Consider the following 22052-nt stretch of genomic DNA (forward strand, 5'->3'; position numbering starts at 1 on the left):
TATCTATTATATCTCACTTGTCTCCTGTTCTAATATTTCATCTTCATTTTAAGTACAGAGAATACATAGCAATGTGAGCCATGGTGGGCGAATTGTGGCTGCAGCCTGTCCTGCTGGCTCCATGTTTGCAATTAGAGGTAGGGGTGGGAGACACCAGAAATTCCTGCCTTGGCATGATCAGGGGTTGGGCTCAAGCCTTTCTACTTCGGCTGTGTGATGTGACAAGCTCGGGACAGCATTCACTACATTATCATTCATGGCTGGGGAAGCACCATGATCAAATGACCAGAGTCTAGACCTCCTGTTGACCAGAATTGATTGCTGGTGTCTAGGCAGTTTTGCAAGATGCCAGCTTCTTTCCTGGGAGGCCAGCCTATGGGGCTTCCATTTTGGGCAAGTGAATCCATGCCTCTTGTTTGACCAAAGAGGAAATCTCAACACTTTCCCACATTAGGTGACTGCCTTCCTTTGTGGAGGGCTCATTTGTCTTCAGGACACAGTTTTCTTGAATGAATGGATTCCTGGGTGTTAATGGCTGAGAGGTTGCTTGTCCTGATCCAGGAAGCTCTTGGATGCTCATTTTAAACTGGGGTTCTAAACATTTTCCATCTGGGAATTACTGATGATAACATAAAATCTCTTGAGGGCAGTCATCTACCCCATTTGATCTCAAACCTCCCTCTACAGTTTCTTAGTAGGATAATTGGGAGAACTGTTGATGTTTTGGTTGACATCACTGGGAGTCGATATTTTATTTGGATTGAGTTTAAGCAAGCAGTTCATTTCTGCCTGACACAGCAGAAAATATTTCTGCAATGGAAAGGACATAATAATCCTGGAGGTTAACCTCCTGGGCCCTTGTTGTGAATCTCCATCATCAGAAACTCAAGTAGATTGTGGAGAAATTCCAGGCAGAGGCTTTCAAATCAGACAGATCTGCCCTTTCTAACTGGGTAACTTTGGGCTAGTGACTTAACCTCTCTGAAGTCCAGTTTCCTGATGATAAGTACAGGTCTCATAAGTCATTGTGAAGATACTTAATGAATAACTGTGAAGTCACTTAATGAATAACTGTGAAGTCCTCCTGGAGAAGGAAATGGAAACCCACTCCATATTCCTGCCTGGAAAAGCCCATGGACAGAGGAGTCTGGCAGGCTGTACAGTCCATGGGGTCATGAGTTGGACATGAATTAGTGATTAAACTACCACCACTACCTCAGCAAATACTTGGAATATAGGATGTGATCAGTAATTGGCAAATGCTGCTATTAGTATCGTTCTCTCTTGAGAAGAAGTTAGGTGAGCGTCTGTCAGGAATCTTTGCGAATGAAGCCCCCTGCCTCTACTGTAGTTTGCTTTTTCTGAGCCTCAGTGTTCTCACATGTGAAAATGAGATTATGATAATTTCACAGTAATAAGAGAACAGACTCCATATGATTTCAAGACCATGAAATTTTTGCACCTTGTTTATGTCCCTGGGTATTTCTCCTAGCTTACAGTCTAAGAGAACTTGAATATAATTTGTGTCCTACTGTTGTGTGAAAATTGTATAAATTTCAATTATGTTCAGTTGATTCACAGGGCTTTTCAGGCCTATTATAACCTTCTCTGTCTCTGTATATTCAGTCTGTTAATTTTTGAGAGTTTGATATTGAAACTCCAACTAAAAGTCTTAATTTATTTACTTAAAAAATAATTTAATATATAGTGGAACTATATGTAACCTTGTTCTGTATTTTCCAAGCCTCCTGTAAATCTGTTATCATACTTTCGTAATTAAAAAAAATTTAAAAATAGGATTACTAATATCTTACGGGAATTTTATAAGAATTAAATATAAAATAGCAGCACTAAGATGTAAAAATGTCCACACAGAGTTTATTCAAATAGCTACTCAAGAGTTTTAGAAATTGTTATTATCTGTGCTGGAAATCTGTAGATGAGGCACCGGGCTCCTAGGAGGGACCATGACTTCTCAGGGTAATAGTAGGCTGGTGGCTAGACAGAGGTGTTAGCTCACCTTTGCTGAGCATCTGCTAAGGGTCAGCCTTGTCCTGAGGACCTTAAGAAGCCTCACCAGGTGCTGGTCCTTAGGAGGTTCTCAGTTTGGCAAGGAGGCAGACGGGGGCCATGCAACTGGTAGGTGCTTTGTTTGAAGGGTGAGGATGATTAGTCTGACTATCGGTGTCTCTCCCAGGGCTGTGATCCATACTCTCCCTGTTGGTGACCTAGGACCTCATGAGGATGCTGCTATGGTTTCTTGTCTTGTCTGCTTTGGATCTCGCAGCCTGGGGTGAGTTTTCTTTTACTAGGTCACAAGTGCTTTTGGCATCAGCTCCAGCCTGGTTTTGTTTGTAAACTATCCTCTCCAGGGTAAGTCCTCCCCATCAGCTGTGTTCCCTATCGGAGCCCAGCTCAGGTGCCCCCACCCCAGCTGAGACGGGCTCCAGTCCTCAGCAGCCTCTCCAGCCTGCCCGGTACAGCTTGGTATCAGCGTCATGGTCAGGCATTTGCTCCTGATGATTTCACAGAAGGACAGAATCTCAGAACCACGATGGAGACCCTTAACAACTTAGTCTTGTAGACAGGGCAACAGGCCCCATTGTGGCAGTGACTTGCTCTTGGTCATCTGACAATTTGGGGGTGGATGCAGAGTCCAGTGGTTATGAACATGGGTCTGGGGTCAGACAGCCTGGCTTGGAATCCAAGTCCACAGCTTAAAACCCATAGCATTTTAGACAAATAACCTCTCTGAGCCTCAGTTTCTCATTTGTATAGAGGGAGTAGTTAATTTGCTTTGTTTATTTCACAAAGATTTTTTAAGCCACAAATGTGATAGAGCCCTTGAACATGCTTTGTTAACTACAGACTGGTCTGTGGGCGACACTGTTGTCCCAGTGACAGTGCCCCCATGACCTCGGGTACTGAACAGACAGAGGGGAATGAGGCATGTTTGTGATGAGTGTGTGTGTGTGTGTGTGCACTCAGTCGCTTCAGTTGTGCACTAACTCTTTGCTGCCCCATGGACTGTAGCCTACCAGGCTCCTCTGTCCATGGGATTCTCCAGGCAAGAATACTGGAGGGGGTTGCCGTGCCCTCCTCCAGGGATCTTCCAGACCCAGGGATCGAACCTGAGGCTCCTGGATTGCAGGGGAATTCTTTACTCACTGAGGCATCTGGGAAGCCCATTTGTGGTGATTAATCCTCCATTAATCCTATCTTAAAAAAAAATTAAGTTGGTAGGGCAGTCACAATGATCTGTAAATTTCTGTATTTCAAGAACCTTGCCTGGATCACTAGGTGCTTAACATATGAATACATACCAAGATGACCGTCTTGGTATGTGACCCTCTGGTCTATTAATACATATACAGGTGAACTGGGAATGAGCTGGCCAGCTGAGAAGACAAGAGAGACTGCATTGAACTGGAAATGAAGGGAGGCTTGGGGAGGCTGGGGAGGGTGGGAGAGGGAAAGGCCTCACTGGGGCAGATGTGAGAGGCAGGATGAGGCCAGATGCATCTGTGGTTTTCCTCTTTCTTGTCTCCTAGAGGAAGTCAGGTGGGTCAGGTGGGAAGTTATCTGGGGAGACCGAGAGGCTGTGGGCTGTGGGGTCACAGGAGGAACATGGAGCCTGTGCTTCTGAGCTGGTCCAGGTATTTTCCAAGGACCAGCACCAAGCGCAGTGTTCCTTTGCAGGGGATTCCCTGGAGTTGTCCTGGAATGAGACCCAAGCCAGGGGGCTGTCACAGGAGCTTCTGGACCTGTTTATTGGCATCTCACAGCTCATTCACACAGGTCGCAATGGTGAGGCATTTGGAGGGGCTGCCTGAGGCTTTTTAGGGAGACAGAAGTGTTTCTTAGAACATCACTATGGCTGGGTGGGGTGGATGGGGTAGGGTAGAACCACAACTCCTCCCATGGATTGTCCTGAGTCCTTGGGCAAAGGTGAGTTCCAGAAGGGGGAGGAAAGCCAGGGAAAAAAGACAAGGATCCCAGTCTCTAGCTCTCAGGGTAGAGATACCACTTCGCTCAGGCAGTTCCCAGGAGCTCCCAAGTAAGGATACTGAGGGCACCCTCGGGGGTCCTGGGGTCCTGGGTGGGGCTCTCACAGCCTTGCCCACAGTGCATGTTCATCTGGAAGAGGGAAGCCCCCACCCCAGTGTTCATGGGGCTTCCTGCAGGCACTGGCTGGGGAGCTGCTGGTTTGAGGAGAGTGGCAGAACTTTCCTCAGGAGCCTGGTCTGGTGGTCTACAGTCCATGGGTCGCAAAGAGCTGGACAGGACTGAGTAACTAACACTTTTACTTTCACTTTCAAACAAGAGATGGAGAAGGGAAGGGGAGGCTGAGGTGGTGCAGGCCTCCTTCTGGGGCCTCTCCCATCACAGAGGATTCAGGATGGCCTGGACAGCCTATGGAGGGCATGGCAGGGCCTCAGCATGCCAGCCTATTTCCCCTCTCCCCTCCCCCCAGGTGTGCCCACCATTGTCTCCCGCAAGGAGTGGGGAGCGAGATCCCTGACCTGCAGGGCCCAGCTGACCCGGCCCGTGGCCTATGTCATCACGGACCAGATCACAGGGATGGAATGTGAGGAGCAAAACGCGTGCAGTCAAAAGCTGAGGGGCCTGCAGTCCCGTTCCGTCTACACCAAAGGCTGGTGTGATGTGGCCTACAAGTAAGAGGCTGGGGGGGTCCCTGGAGCTCACGTTTGAGTTCTCCCTTTGAGGGGGTCTCCTGTTCCCCCTTCTCTGCATTTCTTAATTTCCCATTCATGTTGCTTTTCTAATGAATAAAAAATGATAATATAAACAGAATCCAAGTCTCCCAGGGGTCATGAGGAGGACCGCCGTGAGCCACATATTCAGATGTGGTCTTGGCTGCTAGGAGTTCCAGGAAAGAAGCGAGGGAGGTTGTGTGATAAGTACAGTCTCCCTCTTGACGCTCGAAGAACATTTCAATTTACGAAGGTCTTTACAGGTATTACTCAAGTAGGCTCTCCCTGCCACACTGAGGAATGGGCTGGAGAAATATTACCACCCCTGTGTCGTAGGTGAGGATGCTGTCTGGAGAAGTTAGAGAATTTGCTGAAAGTCACTCAGAGAAGGAGTGTGAACTCAGAACTCTTCCCAGGCTGCCTGCTAGTCCTGCCTTGTTCCACTTCTGCTCACAGACAGGGCTTTCTCCACCAGGTACCCTGAAGGGCCCCCTCACAGTGAGACTGGGATCCCACAGGAGATGTACCACTGGGGATGCAGGGAGGAGGGCCTGCAAGTGTGTGAGGCGAGGAGAGGCTTGTGTTGTGTACTGAGTATGCTCTCTGAGGATTATCAGTGGAGTGGATGCCCACAACCTCCTCTTTTCCCCTTTTTCTTTATAGAAGGAGAGAGAGAGAGGGAATGGTGCTCTCCTCCCTGATTCTAAGTTCAGTTCAGTTCAGTTGCTCAGTCATGTCCGACTCTTTGCGACCCCACGAACCCCAGCACGCCAGGCCTCCCTGTCCATCACCAACTCCTGGAGTCCACCCAAACCCATGTCCATTGAGTTGGTGATGCCATCCAACCATCTCATCTTCTATCATCCCCTTCTCTTCTTGCCTGAATTCTAAGGACAAGTATAAATGCTTTCTGAATTATCCACTTTGGAAAGGGTAACCCACATCCTATCCTTGATTTATTGAGATTGCAAATAAGTAAGAGCAGCTGGAAGCCCCACTGTGGTCACCAGAGCCCCCGAGGGCCAGGGTTGGAGTCTTCCCGTCTGCCCTCTGTGGGTGCCGTGTTCACTACAGCTCAGCTGCTGAGCCTACCACGAGTGCCCCCGCAACTCTGCCGGTGTGGCACTGCTGGGTTGCCTGCTTCAGCCACTACATCTCGCAGCCAGGTTTCTGGGGTGACAGTGCAGCAGTCTCTAGTTTGTACGATTTGCAGTTGCTGTAGCCATAGGGACTATTCACTTTGGGCTGACCAAAGGCTGCAGGGACAGAGTACCTTAGTAGCTGAAAGTACTGTGGCAAAGCCAGGGACACAGTGGACACAGTGAGGCCCCCACCTGGTTCTCAGGCTGATGTCACTGCAGGCTAGGAGGTCTGTTCCACTCCATTCGGGGTCTTTGGTGACTTCGGGGAAATGTTCTTTCTGTGCTCAGTTTGCTGTGGAAATTCATGACCTGTTAAAAGCTGAACACGTAAGAGTTGTGAAAATAAAGTTTTTAAGACTGCAACTGGAATGTGGAAGACAAGAAAGTTATAAAGAGAAGAGGAGGTAGAAGGAAAAAAAAATACTTTGGCCTCAAAAACTAAACTGGGAAAAGGAACATCCTAACCAAATTTCTGTGATAAAAAAGAGCTTAGGGATTCCTAAGGAGAAACTGAAGAAAACGTTAACTTAAAGGAATCCCTAAATTCTGGTCAACTGTTTTCAATGTACAAGTGCTTGGTCCTATAATTTAAAAACATGACGAATGGATTCTCATGCCCTTGAAAAATGTTGAACTAAAGTTCTCAGGTTCTTGAGAGTCACACATTGAAATTCTACTTTGAACCAAATGAGTCTTTTTAAATTGAGATTCTGGGAAACACAGGTAAACTAAGTCACAAGAAAATTAAAGACATATTCCTGCATCTCTTGGAAGTTTAAAATGCATTATTCCACTCGGTCTCACTGTTAGGTCACTGTAACATATGAGCCTCTAGAACTTTTTGCATTCTGACGATGGGTGAGAAGTTTTCTGTTACAGAAATTTTCCATTTAATCATGTTTCCTTGCCTGGCAGCTTCCTGGTTGGGAACGATGGCAGGGTGTATGAAGGTGTTGGCTGGAACATCCAAGGCATGCACACCCAGGGCTACAACAACATCTCCCTGGGCCTCGCATTCTTTGGGAATAATCTAGGTAATGGTCACCCCTCTGGCCCTCTACCAAGAGTTGTCTACACTGTCTTCCATCACCGACTCTTGTCTTTTCAGCCTACATCATGTTGTTCTCTCTGATGATGGCCCCTCTCTTGAAGTTCTTTTCTCCCTTGGATTCTATGATGGGGCATTTTTGGAGTTCTCTTTCTCCTCTCTGGTCTGTACTCCCATGAGGCTGCTGAAGCCACCACTGATACTGCTTGAGCTCATAGTTACTGCCATCACTCTGAGAGTCTGAAAAAAGTGGAAGTCGCTCAGTCGTCTTCGGCTCTTTGTCTCCAGGCCAGAATACTTCCTTTCTCCAGGGGATCTTCTCGACCCAGGAATTGAGCCAGGGTCTCCTGCATTGCAGGCGGATTCTTTACCAACTGAGCTATCAGGGAAGCCTTGAAGTTGATAATTAGGAACTGGCAGAGGCAGAAAAACATGGCTTCTCTCTGCCTCCAGTGTCTCCCATTGGTAGAGCCCAACCAGTGGCCAGCAAGCAAGGAAGTCTGGGAAATGTAGTTTGCAGGTTTCTGCTGCTGCTGCTGCTGCTGCTAAGTCGCTTCAGTCGTGTCCGACTCTGTGCGACCCCATAGATGGCAGCCTACTAGGCTCCCCTGTCCCTGGGATTCTCCAGGCAAGAATACTGGAGTGGGTTGCCATTTCCTTCTCCAATGCCTGAAAGTGAAAAGTGAAAGTGAAGTCGCTCAGTCGTGTCTGACTCTTAGCAATCCCATGGACTGCAGCCCACCAGGCTCCTCCATCCATGGGATTTTCCAGGTAAGAGTACTGGAGTGGGGTGCCATTGCAGGTTTCTAGTCCTCTGCAAAGCACAGGAGAGCACAGAGTAGGCCATGGCTGATTCATGTTAATGTATGGCAAAAGCCACTACAATATTGTAATTAGCCTCTAATTAAAACAAATCAATTAAAAAAAAAAAGGAGCCAACAACAACTAACTGGCATCTGCCAGGATCCTCATCTTCCAAGTAGTAGGGCTAGTAATAGCATTTATATCAGAGGTTTTCTGTGAGGATTACATGAGTTAATGGATGTGAAGAGCACTTGGCCTCATGTCTGATTGTGGAAGCTATTAAATAAATACAGTCACCTTTTCCTCCAAGCGAGGGCATTCCTGACTTGGTCAGGTGGGCCTCCTACATGTAGCTTTCACTGTCTCCGAGTGACTCCACATAGTGATAGAGTGGATAAATAAGGCACTTGGAAGAAGTCACCAACTTGGTTTCTAAGAGCTGTGTGTAAGTACTTCTTTGTCTCTTAGCCTCTTTGTCCTGGCTACTGGACTGGTTTTTTCTCTTCTCATCCATCAGTCATTTAGGCTCAAGGGGTCAACTTATCCTCCCTCTACATCTAGACCAGGTTGGAACTTTCTGCTAATAGTTCTGTGCTCCATGTCGTCCTCTCTCAGGCAGCAGTCCCAGCCCCACTGCCTTATCAGCCGCAGAGGACCTGATCTTCTATGCCATAAAAAATGGTCACCTATCCCCCAGGTACATTCAGCCACTTCTCTTGAAAGCAGAGAGCTGCCTGGTCCCTCATCAGCCACTGATGCCCAGGAAAGGTAAAGCCTCTCCGTTCTGCCTCATCCTCCTCCCAGTTACCACCCAGCAACAGTAGGGAATGCCTTTTCTTATTGATATTCATTGGTTTCTCAGACCAAGAACATCTCTTGCTGAGATCTGGAAAATTCTAAGAGGGCACCTTTCTGGCCTCTCCTTTCCACTGGAACCATATAGCCATGGAACCATTCTTGACATAAATATATATGTACACATGTTTTCACTCAACGAATGTTTACTGAATACCAGGCACTCTTCTAGGTACTGAGGATGCAGCTGTGAACAAAACCGATGAAACTGCACATTTAAGTAGAGAAAGATAGAAAATGAAGAATCAATAAGTAAAAGGTATATGATGTTAGATGTAACATCAGGGTTATGGAGAAGAATAAAGCATGGAAATGGAGTGGGGTAAAATATATATATTTGTGTATATTACATGAATACACATACACACACAATCTCTGTCTCATACTCTCCCTCGCTCACACGCACCTTTTAAAAGCAAAACAAGCCAACCTTCCACATGACCACAACACACTGAGAAAAACTTGGGTTCACAGATTACACTGCCATGAGTGTGAATAGTCCAAGAAGTTGGATAATAAAAATCATGCACTATTTTGGAAAGACAAGCAGCAACCTAAACCCAGTACAATTACAAGCACTTTCAATAGTTTAACACTCTCTGCTAGAGTGGGTCTTGCCTAGGACTCAAGAATGTTTTTCATTAAGCTTTTCAAGTTGCAAATCTTTAAAATTTGTCTTGCTTTCAGACTGGTGTTGTCTTCATTAATAACAGTTTTACGTGTGTAGAATTCTTTAGAGATTTTAAATTACCATATGCATGTGATCAGTTCAGAAAGTCAGCTGATTTCTGCACACTGGTCTTGTCATATAAGTACACATATCTGCATTTATCTGCAGTGCATATTCAAGCATGTAGATATCAGTAGTCTTTTCCCTTCTGCTCACATGCTGATTTCCATAGTTGTTATCAGAACCTGACTTTTGCCTCTGTCCCTTGGCTCCAGCTGCCTGACCCAGACAATCCCTATCTAGACTTTCCCAGAATCCCACAAAATCTCACATGTTAAGCTGTGTTAGTGGGTGCCACTAACACAGGTTGGGGATTCTGAGGAGTTACCAGCCTGCAGTTGTGAGATTGTCCACATGTGGGAACAGGCAAATTCGCATCTCATTGTTTTTTCCCCTCACCACAGCTTGCCCCAACATCATCACAAGGTCAGCTTGGGAAGCCAGACAGACACACTGCCCTACAATGAGCCTCCCAGCCAAATATGTTGTCATCATCCACACCGCTGGGGCAACCTGCAATGTATCCATGGACTGTCGGATCCGCGTCCGAGATATACAATCTTACCACATTGACGCAAAGGACTTCTGTGACATCGGATATCAGTAAGTGCGACTGGTACACACTTGACCCTCCTTTTCTTCAGGGCTATTGGAAGGAAGGCTTGGGGAGGGAGCTGGTGTTTACCAAGCTCTTCCTTTGTGCCAGGCGCTTTACATTAGACATCATCTTTTTATTTGTGCAGGATTCTGGCCTGAGCATTCTTCAGAGCCTAGCCAAGGTTTAGTTATCTCCCCTGGGCATGTTCTCCATGAGTGGTTGGGAAGACTCTGAAAGGAAGATGTTAAAACAATAACGATAAACCAAGACTGTGAGACCCTTATGGGAGGCTGTCAATGGACCATGCCTTTTAAATGAAATCCCTTCCAACCAGCCAGAAACCCAGACCCTGTTCACCCCCTGCTGCCCTTGAGCCAAACCCCAAACTTGCTCTCTCTGATGTTAGAATCCTGCAATACCTCTGGTATTGCTTACTCCATTTATAGACACAGGAAACTTTAACTTCTCTGGACTTCTTTTGCCTCCTCTCTGCAGTAGGGCAACAATACCTTATCTGTTTGATAATACAAAGTGAAAAAAAATGTTCTCTTTCGGTTCCTTTAATGCCAAGTCTATAATTAAGAAACACAGTAAGCTAGTAGAACAGTGGGAAGCTTCTTAGGCATTCCCTTGGAATTTTCTTGAAGAAGTTTAGGGTTAGATAAAAGTCTGATAACTTTTAATTATTAGTACTAATTTTAATTTTATTGGCATCTAGTTGATTTACAATGTTGTGTTAGTTTCAGGTATACAGCAAAGTGATTCAGTGATAACCTATAAAAGAATAAATTTAAAAAAATTTATTGATTCATTTACTGGCTGGTCTGGGTCTTCATGGGCTTCCCTGGTGGCTCAGATGGTAAAGCGTCTGCCTGCAGTGCAGGAGACCCGGGTTAGAGCCCTGGGTTGGGAAGATCCCCTGGAGAAGGAAATGGCAACCCACTTCAGTACTCTTGCCTGGAAAATTCCATGGACTGAGGAGCCTGGTAGGCTACAGTCCATGGGGTCGCAAAGAGTCGGACATGACTGAGTGACTTCACTTTCTGGGTCTTCCTTGCTGTGCTGGTTTTCTCTAGTTGTGGGGGGCAGGGGGGTGCCTATTCTCTAGTTGCAATGCAGGCTTCTCTTTGTGGTGGCTTCTCTTGCTGTGGGGCACAGCCTCAATGGTTATGGCTCATGGGCTTAGTTTCTCCACAGTGTGTGAGATCTTCCCGAATCAAGGTCAAACCTGTGTCTCCTGCATTGGCAGGTGGATTCTTTACCACTGAGCTATAGGGAAGCTGTGAGTTAATCACAACAAATTTTATGAAGTCTCAGGTGGGTTTACTTTTGTATATATCCTGGTGGCTCAGATGGTAAAGAACCCACCTGCAATGAAGGAGACTTGGCTTCGATCCCTGGGTTGGGAAGATCCCCTGGAGGAGGGCATGGGAACCTACTCCAATATTCTTGCCTGAGAATCCCCATGGACAGAGGAGCCTGGTGGGCTCTAGTCCTTGGGGTTGCAAAGAGTTGGACATGACTGAGTAAGCACATGTCTCATTCTGGGCTGGCTGCCTTTCTCCTCTGAACTCCCATTTTAAAAACAGCCTTTGTAAATAGGAGAAAACTATGGCTGCATTTTACAGGGTTTTCCACAGCCTTGCTATGGTTATTAAGCTTAGTTAACAAAAAATTAAATGTGGAAATTCCAAATGGAAAATGCCAGGATCTGAGGGAATGTTAGTTTCCTTTCACATTCATCCTTTGGGGACTGGCTTGATTCCTGTCCCTTGACTTTGGAAGCCTGTTTTGATGCTCACTCCCACTGCAGCCTCAGGATACAGCATCTGTTGCTCTGGCACCAACTGTGCTCAGAATGGACAAAGGGCCCTCCCATTCATCATTTCTTACTTTTTCACCAATATTTATTGGGGTATCCCTGGTGGCTCAGCAATAAAGAATCTGCCTGCAATGCAGAAGATGCAGGTACAATCCCTGGAGAAGGAAATGGCAGCCCACTCCAGTATTCCTGCCTGAAAAAACCCATGGATAGAGGAGACTGGTGGGCTACAGTCCATGGGTTCTCAAAGAGTCAGACAGAACTGAAGCAACTGAGCATGTACGCACGCTATGTGCTTGGTGCTCAGCGAGGTGAATTGGCTCCTTCCCTTGTGGAGGAGAGAGGATAAACAGGTCATGACATTGTGAGTGTTGGCACTGGGATGCATGAGTAACAGAATGTGCCCAGGATGGACCTCTAGCAAGACTTTGGAGGACTGAACGGTATCACAGCAGGGCTTCAGCAGGGAGAGGCATCCACCCTGGGACATGGGTACAGAGTGGGGGTCAGTCAGGCAAAGAAGGATACGGAGTGTTCCAGGCAAGAGGGAGCAGCATATACAAGGGCCTGGAGTCCAGACAGAGCACAAATGAAAGAAGCTTGCGTGCTAAGTTGCTCCAGTCGCGTCCGACTCTTTGCGACTCTATGGACTGTAGCCTACCAGGCTCCTGTGTCCGTGGGATTCTCCGGGCAAGGATCCTGGAGTGGGTTGCCATGGCCTCCTCTAAGGGATCTTCCTGATCCAGGGATCAAACCCGTGTCTCTTATATCTCTTGCGTTGACAGGCGTGTTCTTTACCATTAGCACCCCCTGGGATGCCCACAAAGAAGCTTAACTCCTACCTAAAACAGACTACAAAGAGGGGACTGGTGAGAGGGAAGGCTGGAGGGGCTGACAGGAGCCACAGCACAGGGGCCTGGGCATTGATCCTGACAGGCTGACTCTACTTGAAAGGCAACTGGAAATCCATGCCCTATGATGGTATCTGTATTTAGCAAAACCACTCTGGGGGCTGTTTTAAGCATGGATTGCCAGGAGGTAAAACTCTGGGCAGACAGCTTTTGCAGTAATTCAGACAACAGGTGATGGTGACCTGGAACAGCATACCAGCTGTCGGCATAGAGGTAAGTGGAGAAATTTAAAACAGGAGAAATAGTTGAGTGTTGATTGGATGGGGCTGGGAGAGGGAGAGTGAGGCATTCAGTCTGATGCCCAATTTTCTGGCTAAGGAAGTTGTGGAAGAAGATGGGTCTGTTTGGACATGTTGGCTTTTAGAGCTTGTAATTGAACTATGGGTTCCCATCTGGCTCAGTGGTAAAGAATCTGCCAGCCAAACAGGAGACACAGGAGACGCAGGTTCAGTCCCTGAGTTGGGAAGATCCCCTGGAGAAGGAAACGGAAACCTACTCCAGTATTCTTGGCTGGGGAATCCCAAGGACAGAGGAGCCTGGGGGGCTACAGGCCATGAGCGGATATGAGTCAAAAGCAGTCAAAAGTGTTGGACATAACTTAAGTGACTAAAAAACAACAACAATTGGAATTATCAGACTGGATGGTTGTCCAGGGAGAATATGTTGAGTGAGAAGAGAGAAGGGATGAGACCAGAGTCCCAGGGGAGGAGAACCAGGGAAGAGAAAACATCAAGAAATTAGTGGCCAACAGGATCAGAATAAAAATCAGTTTTCATTACTAGTGTAACCATGTGGCAGTGGACTGATGCTGCTCTCATCATTGCTTGACACTGTCTGTCTTCATTTCTTAGGTTCAGGGACTATTTATTTTTTTTTCTTTTGCCTTTTTGTCTCTGTTCACATTGGCACACACGGTAAGAGTATAGAAATGGTAATAGTAATAATAGTAAGTGGATGAAAGGATGAATTGATGATTCAAGGAGTGAATGAAGCCAGTTCTCCCCAGAGTAATTTTCTCCTTTTCCTTTCCCTGACCTTAGCTTCCTGGTGGGCCAGGATGGTGGTGTGTATGAAGGAGTTGGCTGGCATACGGAAGGCTCACACACATACGGATACAACGATATTGGCCTAGGAATTGCCTTCATAGGCAACTTTGTAGGTAAGGGGTCAACATGGAGCAGAGGGACTCTGGATGATGAAGTATTATGTGAAATATCTGGGAAGCAATGGGGATAAGATGCATTGTGGTGCCCGACAGTGTCAGTGGGACTCTCAGTGCAAGAGGCAGGTCCCCAGGAGTCCCTCTCAGGCAGAACATTTCCTCCAAATTCACCTGTACCAATACCCGGTTCTATCTGTCTTTAGAGCCATGCCCAATGCAAGCATGGAGCAAGAGAGAAAAAAAAATCTTTTGCAAACTTTGGTGTTTTCATAGCACTGGTGGCAAATGTAGCTTCTTCCTTGGTAGCCATGGCACAGCATTGGGGAGCACCACTATCTCTTATGGACAAGCAATGGACGGTCTGGTGCTGCCATGTCTGCCCTGTGGTGACTGTTGAGAAGTGGTGTGTTGAGCTGCAGTTATTTTTCAGAGAGGTTTTGAACTTGCTAGAAGGCAGAATCAGGGAGCACAATGACCTTGCTTTCCCAATGTGCCTGGCTGCAGAAACTTACAGGAATTTGTTGGCTATGGTGTTGTCGGGGATAGAGGGAGACTGGGCTAGGTGCTTGTCCCTGCCCAAAGCAAGTAACCTTGAGACCCTAGTGATTGCTTGGCTAAATGTGTTTTGCAGAAAAACCACCGAATGCTGCAGCGCTGGAGGCAGCTCAGAGCCTGATCCACTGTTCCGTGGTCAAGGGGTATCTGGTCCCCAACTACCTGTTGGTGGGGCACAGCGATGTGACCGATATTCTGTCTCCTGGACGGGCTTTGTACAACATCATTAAGACTTGGCCTCATTTCAGACAATGAGGGAACCCCAGTTCCTTCCAATACCACCCCCTCCCCAACCCTGGCTTCTGAGCCTCCCCTTCTTCACCTTCCATCCTGGCTCAATACCTGCAACCCCTCCCTGCCAGCCCCATCCTGTTTCTTCTGCTTCAGGTTAGTATGATCATTTCCTAACTAGTAGGGTCAGTTCCATATGATCAAACTCCATAGTGGGGCATTCCGGCCCTCTGAGTCTGCACCCAGCCTCCTTCCCTCCTCACCTTCCTCTCCCCAGTACCCACCTCCTCACCCAGCTGAGCCTTCTTGTCCCTTTGTACACACCCCTCTCCTGGTGTGCCTTCCCCTGCCGATGTTGTAGCCATGCATTCCGGGAAACAAACTCACTCAGAATGACAATGCAGATAGTGGAGTGCTGTTTCATTACACCAGCCGGCTCAAGGCAAAGTCTCCTCTTAGCCAAGGATGCTGACCGACTTTTGTGAAAACCTTATATACCTTAAGTCTACTACTCAAGTCCACACCCCCAGATTCCTTAAACCTAGCCTGTAAACTGTTAAAGGGAGATACAATCAGGTTACAGCCATGATTCACCATCAGAAGGGTCAGCTGGTTATGCATTAAAGCCTACACCAATGGATTCCATAAAGATTAAGGTGATTGACTACATAGGGGATTATTACATTCTTTTTGGTGACGGGAAATCTTGGTATGGAATCTGGTGTTTATCAGTCCAGGAGGCCAGTTCGGCCATAGGTATGTTAGCCCCATGGCTACCAGGCACATAGTCCAAAGCTCACTGAAAATGCAAGATGGAGGTTCCTGTTTTTTCAAGATGGAGTCAGCTCGGCCTGTTCCTTTCCTCGCTCACCGTCTGCCTGGCAGCTCCCAGCCTCACACGTGACCCAGGTCAACATCCCAGCCCCTCCTCTCTGTTCACACACGACCTTGTCCATATTCGGATGCAGCCCTTATTTCAGGGCAGTGATTGTTTATAGAAATTCTCTCCACTGGGTTGTGAGTTTGTCCAGTTTCATTTGTGTCTGTGTCCTCAGTTCTTCAGCAGTGTCTGAAAAGTGAAAGTCACTCAGTCATGTCCTGCTCTTAGTGACCCCAAGAACTACACAGTTCATGGAATTCTCCAGGCCAGAATATTGGAGTGAGTAGCCTTTCCCTTCTCCAGGGGATCTTCCCAACCCAGGGATCGAACCGGGGTCTCCTGCATTGCAGGTGGATTCTTTACCAACTGAGCTCTCAGGGAAGGTGCTACAAGTATTTATTGGAGAAATGGATGAATAAATGAATGAGTGGACCAAGTCCTTGCTCCCCTTTCCAATGTGCTTATCATCCCCCTTTTGGGGAAGACTTGCTGGATGATACCTCATCCCACCAGCATTCTCTCTGTTCTGTTGCCTCCCAGTCTGAGACTCAGAGCTGCTCTGGTTGCTCAACTGCAGTGGTTATTGTGTCTCCAGAGTCCCGTGTCCCCATCCTCCCAGAGCTCCCTGAGGGCAGAGGCTGTGTCCACACAGCGCTGCTCTCTGTCCTTCCCTGGTCGGGTCCGCTAGGCATCAAGCTGAGTGGGGACTCAGAGCTTGGGGGCTCTGCAGCCTCCCTCCCTGGGCTCCTTCTGCCCCAAGTGAAGCCTCATCCTTTCAGGTGGGGGAAACACTGACTGCTCTTTACTAGAAGCACAGGAACTGGAAACTCCCTGCTAGTGGTTAGTTTTTCCTGATCTGGAAACAAGGAAAGGAGGAAGAAGGGGAGAAACATGGACTCCCCACCCCCTCCTTCGGTATTCACACGAGTCTTTGCTTTTAGAGTGTTTCACAGCTCTTAGAACAAAGCAGGTTCAACCTTGCATTTTCACAGCTGTTCATGCTTTTCAAAGACTGTCCCCCAATCTCACTGGATTCACTTTATCCTCAGGCCACCTGGGCACAGAAGCAGGGGAAGGAATTGTTTATCTAGAGAGTCAAGTAGGCCTGGGGGGTCTCAATGCCCCTTTCTGATTTACAGAGCCAGGGGGAGAGGGAAGGCTGCTCTAGGAGGAGACCCCCTTGGGATGGGAGTCACTGGACCAGAAGCTCTGGTCAACCCAGTCCTTTCTTAGGGGTGAAACCTCCCCAACTTGCCAGGAAGTGTGTCTCCCCTTCTCTTACAACTTCCAGGGTGAGTTTCAGAGCCCTTCCTACAGGGAGTGGCCAAAAAGGTGGATGTGTGATGAGAAATGATCCCAAGAAAAGAGCTGCCCTCCAGCTTTCTCTGCCTTTCTTACCACCCTCCAAAGGTCTCTGGCCTTTGATTCAAAGCACATTCCTGGCCTGAGGGTCTCACTAGCCTCCCCAGCCCCTGCCCCAGGCAGGCTTTCCTGGGGGTGGGAGTGGTGGTGGGTTGCAGACACCCCCATCTCCATCAGTGCTCATCAAGGCCTCCTCAAATCAGCATTATTGCAGGGTCTGAATTATTGTCTTTTCAGGATTATTTACTTTTATTAGTCTTAAATACACATAATCTAGGTGAAACCAGAGCACTCAGTAGGAAAATGCTTTTTCAAGGTCAATCCTGAGGCAGCCAATTCCACTCAGTTGCCTCTTCAGAGTCCTTTGTGTGCAGAAATTCTTTCCAGCTCCCCTTTAATTATTTAAAGTGGGATTCAGAGAACTCCCCGGTAGTCTGATGTTTAGCTCTCACTACTGGGACCCAGGTTTGATCCCTGGTGAGGGAACTAAGATCCTGCAAACCATGAGGGGTGGCCAAAAAAAAGTGGAGTTCATACTAACATCCCTCCTCAGAGGTTAGCTGTGAGGATTAAGTGAATTTAGAGTCCTATGACTCATGGTTGGATATAATGTGATCCTGCCAAAGTTGAGTGGTTGTATCATGGTATTCTTGTTGCTGCTGTTGTGGTGGTTGCAATCTGTTACTGCTGTTTGACTCTGGCAGGAGGGATACACCCTTGTGGGCATCAGTCTCAGCCTCCTGGGGAGTTGGCAAAGGCTGGTGAGAGCAGGGAGGAGCCCCACAGGTCGGGCACAGGTGAAGGAGCCCTTGGTACGGGAAGGACACAGTGGCTTCACGACCCTGGACTTTCAGGGCTGGAGGGCCTCTAAGCCCATCTGTTAGTTGTTTTCCACAACTGTAAGCTCAGAAAGAAAAAAAAAAGCCACAAAAACTTTTATCTGATTCTGGGATACTAATTCGATTTAAGCCTATTTTCCAGAAAACTGAAACCAAAGAGGGCAGATGACTTAAGTTCATTCAGTGAGTTAAATAAAAGAGGAACCCTCAGATTCTTCTTCTTCTTCTTTTTTTTTTTAACTTTGTTGATCTTTCTTTAAGGGATGAGATTATTTGTTTGGCTGTGCCAGGTCTTAGCTGCATCATGCAGAATCTTTGGTTAGAGCATGTGGGATCTAGTTGCCTGACCAGGGATTGAATCTGGGCCCCTTGCACTGGGATTACAGAGTCTTAATCCCTGTACTGAAGGAGGAAACAGAACAGGCTCTATCTTGAAAGCAGGACTCCATCTTGGGCCAGACTGTGGACTTTGAGCTATATGCCCAGTATCTATGGAAAAAACATACCAACTGGAAAACCAGGCCCCCGGAAGGAAGAGCCCCAGGGCTCTCCATCGCCTAAAAGAATACCCTAATTATCTGTGTAACCGAATAAATCATACATTCTATTATGCTTATTGGGGTATGACCACAAGCCTATTGATAATTGTCTTGTTAACTACCTAGGCTTAAGGCATATGAATCAGGGTTAACTTTGATTGTATCTTTCTTTTTCCTTTGTTCAGACTAGTTTCAGTGAACCTTATACACTTAGGGTATACAAGGTTTTTACAAAGACTGATCAGCGTCCTTGGCTAAGAGAGACTCTGCCTTGGGCCCTCCGGTGTAATAAAGTGCACTCCACTATCTGCATTGTCTTTCTGATTGAGTTTGTTTCCTGGAAGTGTGGCTACAACAGTACCACCAGGGAATTCCTAGGAATCCTCAGATTCTGAGCACAGCCCCATTCTTGCACCTCTCTGGTTGAAATCACATATGACCCCTCCTTTCCGACAGAATAAAGTAAAGCATCTTAGCATGCACAGCATTTAGGGCTTTCCACAATCACTCCAACCTACCCTTTTGCACAGAATGAGACTTAGGTGGCAATTTGCAGATTCTCCTCCCGCAATTGCCCACCTTGGGGCCTTTGCCCACCTGTCCCTGCACTCCTTGTGACTCCCCCAGTTCCACCAGTTTTCCAGATGCTTCCTGTTTCTCCAGACCAGAGATGACATCTCCCTCCACTGGGTGCCCGGGGCGTTTGCATGTTCCTCTTGGTGGCTCATTGCTGTTCCCCTCTCTTCTCCCTTCTGACCTGGATTTCTGAACCTGTGCCTGCACCTCCCTGGCCCAGAGCTGGTGCACTGGGGTGGGGGTGTGGCACCTGCCTGTCTGTGGAATGGAAAGGGAAGAGCCCCATCTGTACAGGGCAGGGCAAGCAGAGGCAGCGTTCCCAGCCCAGAAGGGCGGCAGCCCATCCCCGGGCTGGTCTTGGGATGTTTGTCACAGAGTGGAAAATTCCAGTGTCTGCCTGCTGCCAGGAACCACCCACTTTTGTAACACATCAGAGGCCACAGATTAATTCCATCTTAATTCCCAACCTCTGTGGCTTCCGCACTCTCGTGGCCTCTCCACTGGTGTGAGATTGGGGGGAAGAGTTTCTCCAGCCCCAGTGCTCCCCCAGCCCTTGGAGGCTTCTGTAACCTTTTCGCTGTGGGGCCTTGAGGCTGCTCCCCACGAGCTGGCCCTTCAGGAAAGGCTCCCTCCCCGAGGTCTCTGCCCAGCCTCTCCTGTGCTCCCTGGCTCTTCCTCCGTCTCGCTGGCTTCTTTCTTCCCACACTTGTGTGTCTCACTAGTGTCCCGCTGTCTCCCTCCTGCCTCCCCCCTCTCTCTTTTTCAAATGCTGCCTTCCTCTTCATCTCTCAACACCTCTCATTTTCTCTCTGACACCCTTCTACTGCTGTATCTCTCTGCCTTCGCCCTTTCTCTTTTGCTCTCATCAACCTCTAGGCTGCGGTGGCGTGGAGGAGATGATGGGCTCGGTGCTGGAGTACTGTAGACCCTGCCCTCCACCAAGCTCTGCTCTGTCCCAGGGCTGCCAGGCCTGCTGGAAAGGAGGAAGTCGGGGTGGAAGGCCGGGGTGGGGTGGCTCTGGGGAAGGCACACATTTTTTGGAAGCTTAGAGCCACAAAGAATGGACAGGTGTGTTTCTGGCCCAGCAGGTTCTGCTGGGGCAGCTGATTTAGGACAGGGCTTTAATTAGAGGAGCCAGCTCGGTGAGGAAGGTGTGATTAGCTGGGAGGAGTGGTGGGCAGGGGTGTGAGACCCTGAGAGGGGTGGCAGGGACTCTGGGGGGACTTTCTGCAGTGGGCTGGATTAAGAAGTGCATCCCCAAGGTGGGAAGCTGGGGGTTCTCTCTCAGGGTGGCCAAGAGCCTTTGCACCCAAGGTTGATGAAGCTGCCTGCTGAGAGGTGTGAAATGAAAATATCTCTTGCCATATTAATAAACAAGAAATGGCATAGCCATTAGCGATTTCTGGCCTTCAAATGTGAATGAGAGCTCCCCAAACTGTGATCCAGTGGATGCTGCCACCCTGCCCACTCCCATCTCTTCCACCCTGATTTCAAGAAGCAAGGTAAACAAGGAAACAGGATTTGGCCCCAGATAGCTGAGAAGCATATGAAAGGAATGGATTCTGTGAGCCCAGAGGACTGCATCTTTCCATATAGAATGCTAAATTCCTTAACTTGATACCTGATATTTGATGTTCAGACTGCCTGCTCCCATTGTAGCCAACTTTTATATATAGCCAGACGTCCCCCCCTGCCTCCTTGGAGCAGTTTTCTCAGAGCTACAGAGATGCTGTCTCCCTGGCTTGGAGTCCTAAACATCCCACAAAATAAAATAACTCTCTACTTTCAGGTTGTGACTATATTTTTTTTAGTCAACAGAGGGGAGCTGGGGCATCTCTTACGCACCCTCAGCACTCTGCTCACATGTCCCTTCTTCTGAGAGTCCATCTCTCGAGGCCCCCAAATTAGTAATCTCTTCTCTTCTTCTTTGGCACTCTGTCCTTATTTATTTCATGTGTTTCTCTTTGTGTAGGTGCATATCTTATTATCTGTCTTTCTTCCCCACCAGATTACAAGGGCCGCGAGAGTGGAGATCATGCTCACTGCGTTCATGTCTGTCTGCTCCTGGTGCATAGTAGTTTTATCGCGTCCATGCTCTTTCTGCTTGCCGCACGATAGGCCAATGAATCTGAGAGACGACGTGTTGCGGCAAAGAAGGGACTTTCATTGGGGAGCTGGCAGACTGAGAAGATGGCAGGCTAGCACCTCAAAATAACCATCTTATTGGGATCTGAATGCCAGCTTCTTTTATCGATCAGAGAGATAGAAACAATGAGGAACTAAAGTCAAAAGGCAGAATAGAGAGGGAGATGCAGTGGGGAAATAAAGTGAAAGGGTCTTCAGTCTTGCAAAACATCTCCAAGGGATGTCCAGCCTTCAGAAGCGGTGTGTTAGTCTCTTCTATTCACAGGTGGGCAGGGACAAACTATCTCTCCATAAGCCTGACAAAGGCTTTAGTTTACAGTCAAGCAGAGGGGCAGGGTCCTCCAGGCAAGCCATTGAGTATAATTATAACAATAAAAGCAAGTCAAAGAAACAGTTTCCAACATGGAGTCAGAATTGACTTTATCCCTGCAACAGATGCTCAGGAAACATCCAGACACGTGGAATCCCAAGGTCTGGGGGGACAGGAGGTGTGGTTGTCTATTGACTTGTCTTACAGCAGGTGGCCAGTGTAGCTGGTTTCTCTGCAGGCCCCACTGAGCTCTCACTGGTTCATCACATTGGGGTGGGGATGCAGAGTGTGAAGATGGAGGGACCAGGAGGCAACTTGCCTGGAATCAAACCAGATTGCAGTAGACCCTGGAAACAGATACCCAAACATGGCTGATAGAGAGGGCTGGGTTCCCAATAACATTCAGTGGTCCTTTCTCTGGACTCTGCTAGGTACCTGATACACGTGATTTCATTTAATCCCCAAGACAGGTTAGTAGGATAGGAGCCGTCATTCCTATTTGACAGCTGAAGGAGCTGAGGCTTAGCTTGGAGAGACTGTCACTTTCTTAAGATTACAAGGCTAATGCATGGTGCTGCTGAGCTGAGTTTCTGTTCCTTTGTCTGCACAAATCAGGCTATCCTCTGGTTACTCATACTATTTTTACAGCTAGTGACTAGAAGTGGACAGAACACCCAAGGATCCCTTGACTCAGGGTTCACTGGAGAAGTTACTTCCCTTGATCTAACAATATTCTTCAATTAATAAGGTGATACATGTAAAACTATATAAATGATGTAGTTCTGAATTCATGTTGTAGCAACATCAATAATAATAGCATTGCAGTCC

At 47.7% G+C, this 22052-nt stretch overlaps 1 protein-coding gene across 1 annotated transcript; it reads left to right on the forward strand.

Annotated features, from left to right (window-relative positions):
- The first annotated feature begins 2244 nt into the window (after positions 1 to 2244).
- Positions 2245 to 14597, forward strand: PGLYRP3 (peptidoglycan recognition protein 3). Its single transcript, XM_005909580.2, has 8 exons — positions 2245 to 2293; positions 3700 to 3807; positions 4475 to 4676; positions 6773 to 6891; positions 8325 to 8477; positions 9699 to 9897; positions 13666 to 13784; positions 14419 to 14597. The coding sequence occupies exons 1-8, from the start codon at positions 2245 to 2247 to the stop codon at positions 14595 to 14597; spliced, it is 1128 nt and encodes a 375-aa protein (XP_005909642.1).
- Positions 14598 to 22052: the final 7455 nt, after the last annotated feature.

The sequence above is a fragment of the Bos mutus genome, chromosome 3 (assembly GCF_027580195.1).
Source record: "Bos mutus isolate GX-2022 chromosome 3, NWIPB_WYAK_1.1, whole genome shotgun sequence".
Taxonomy (NCBI): Eukaryota; Metazoa; Chordata; class Mammalia; order Artiodactyla; family Bovidae; genus Bos; species Bos mutus.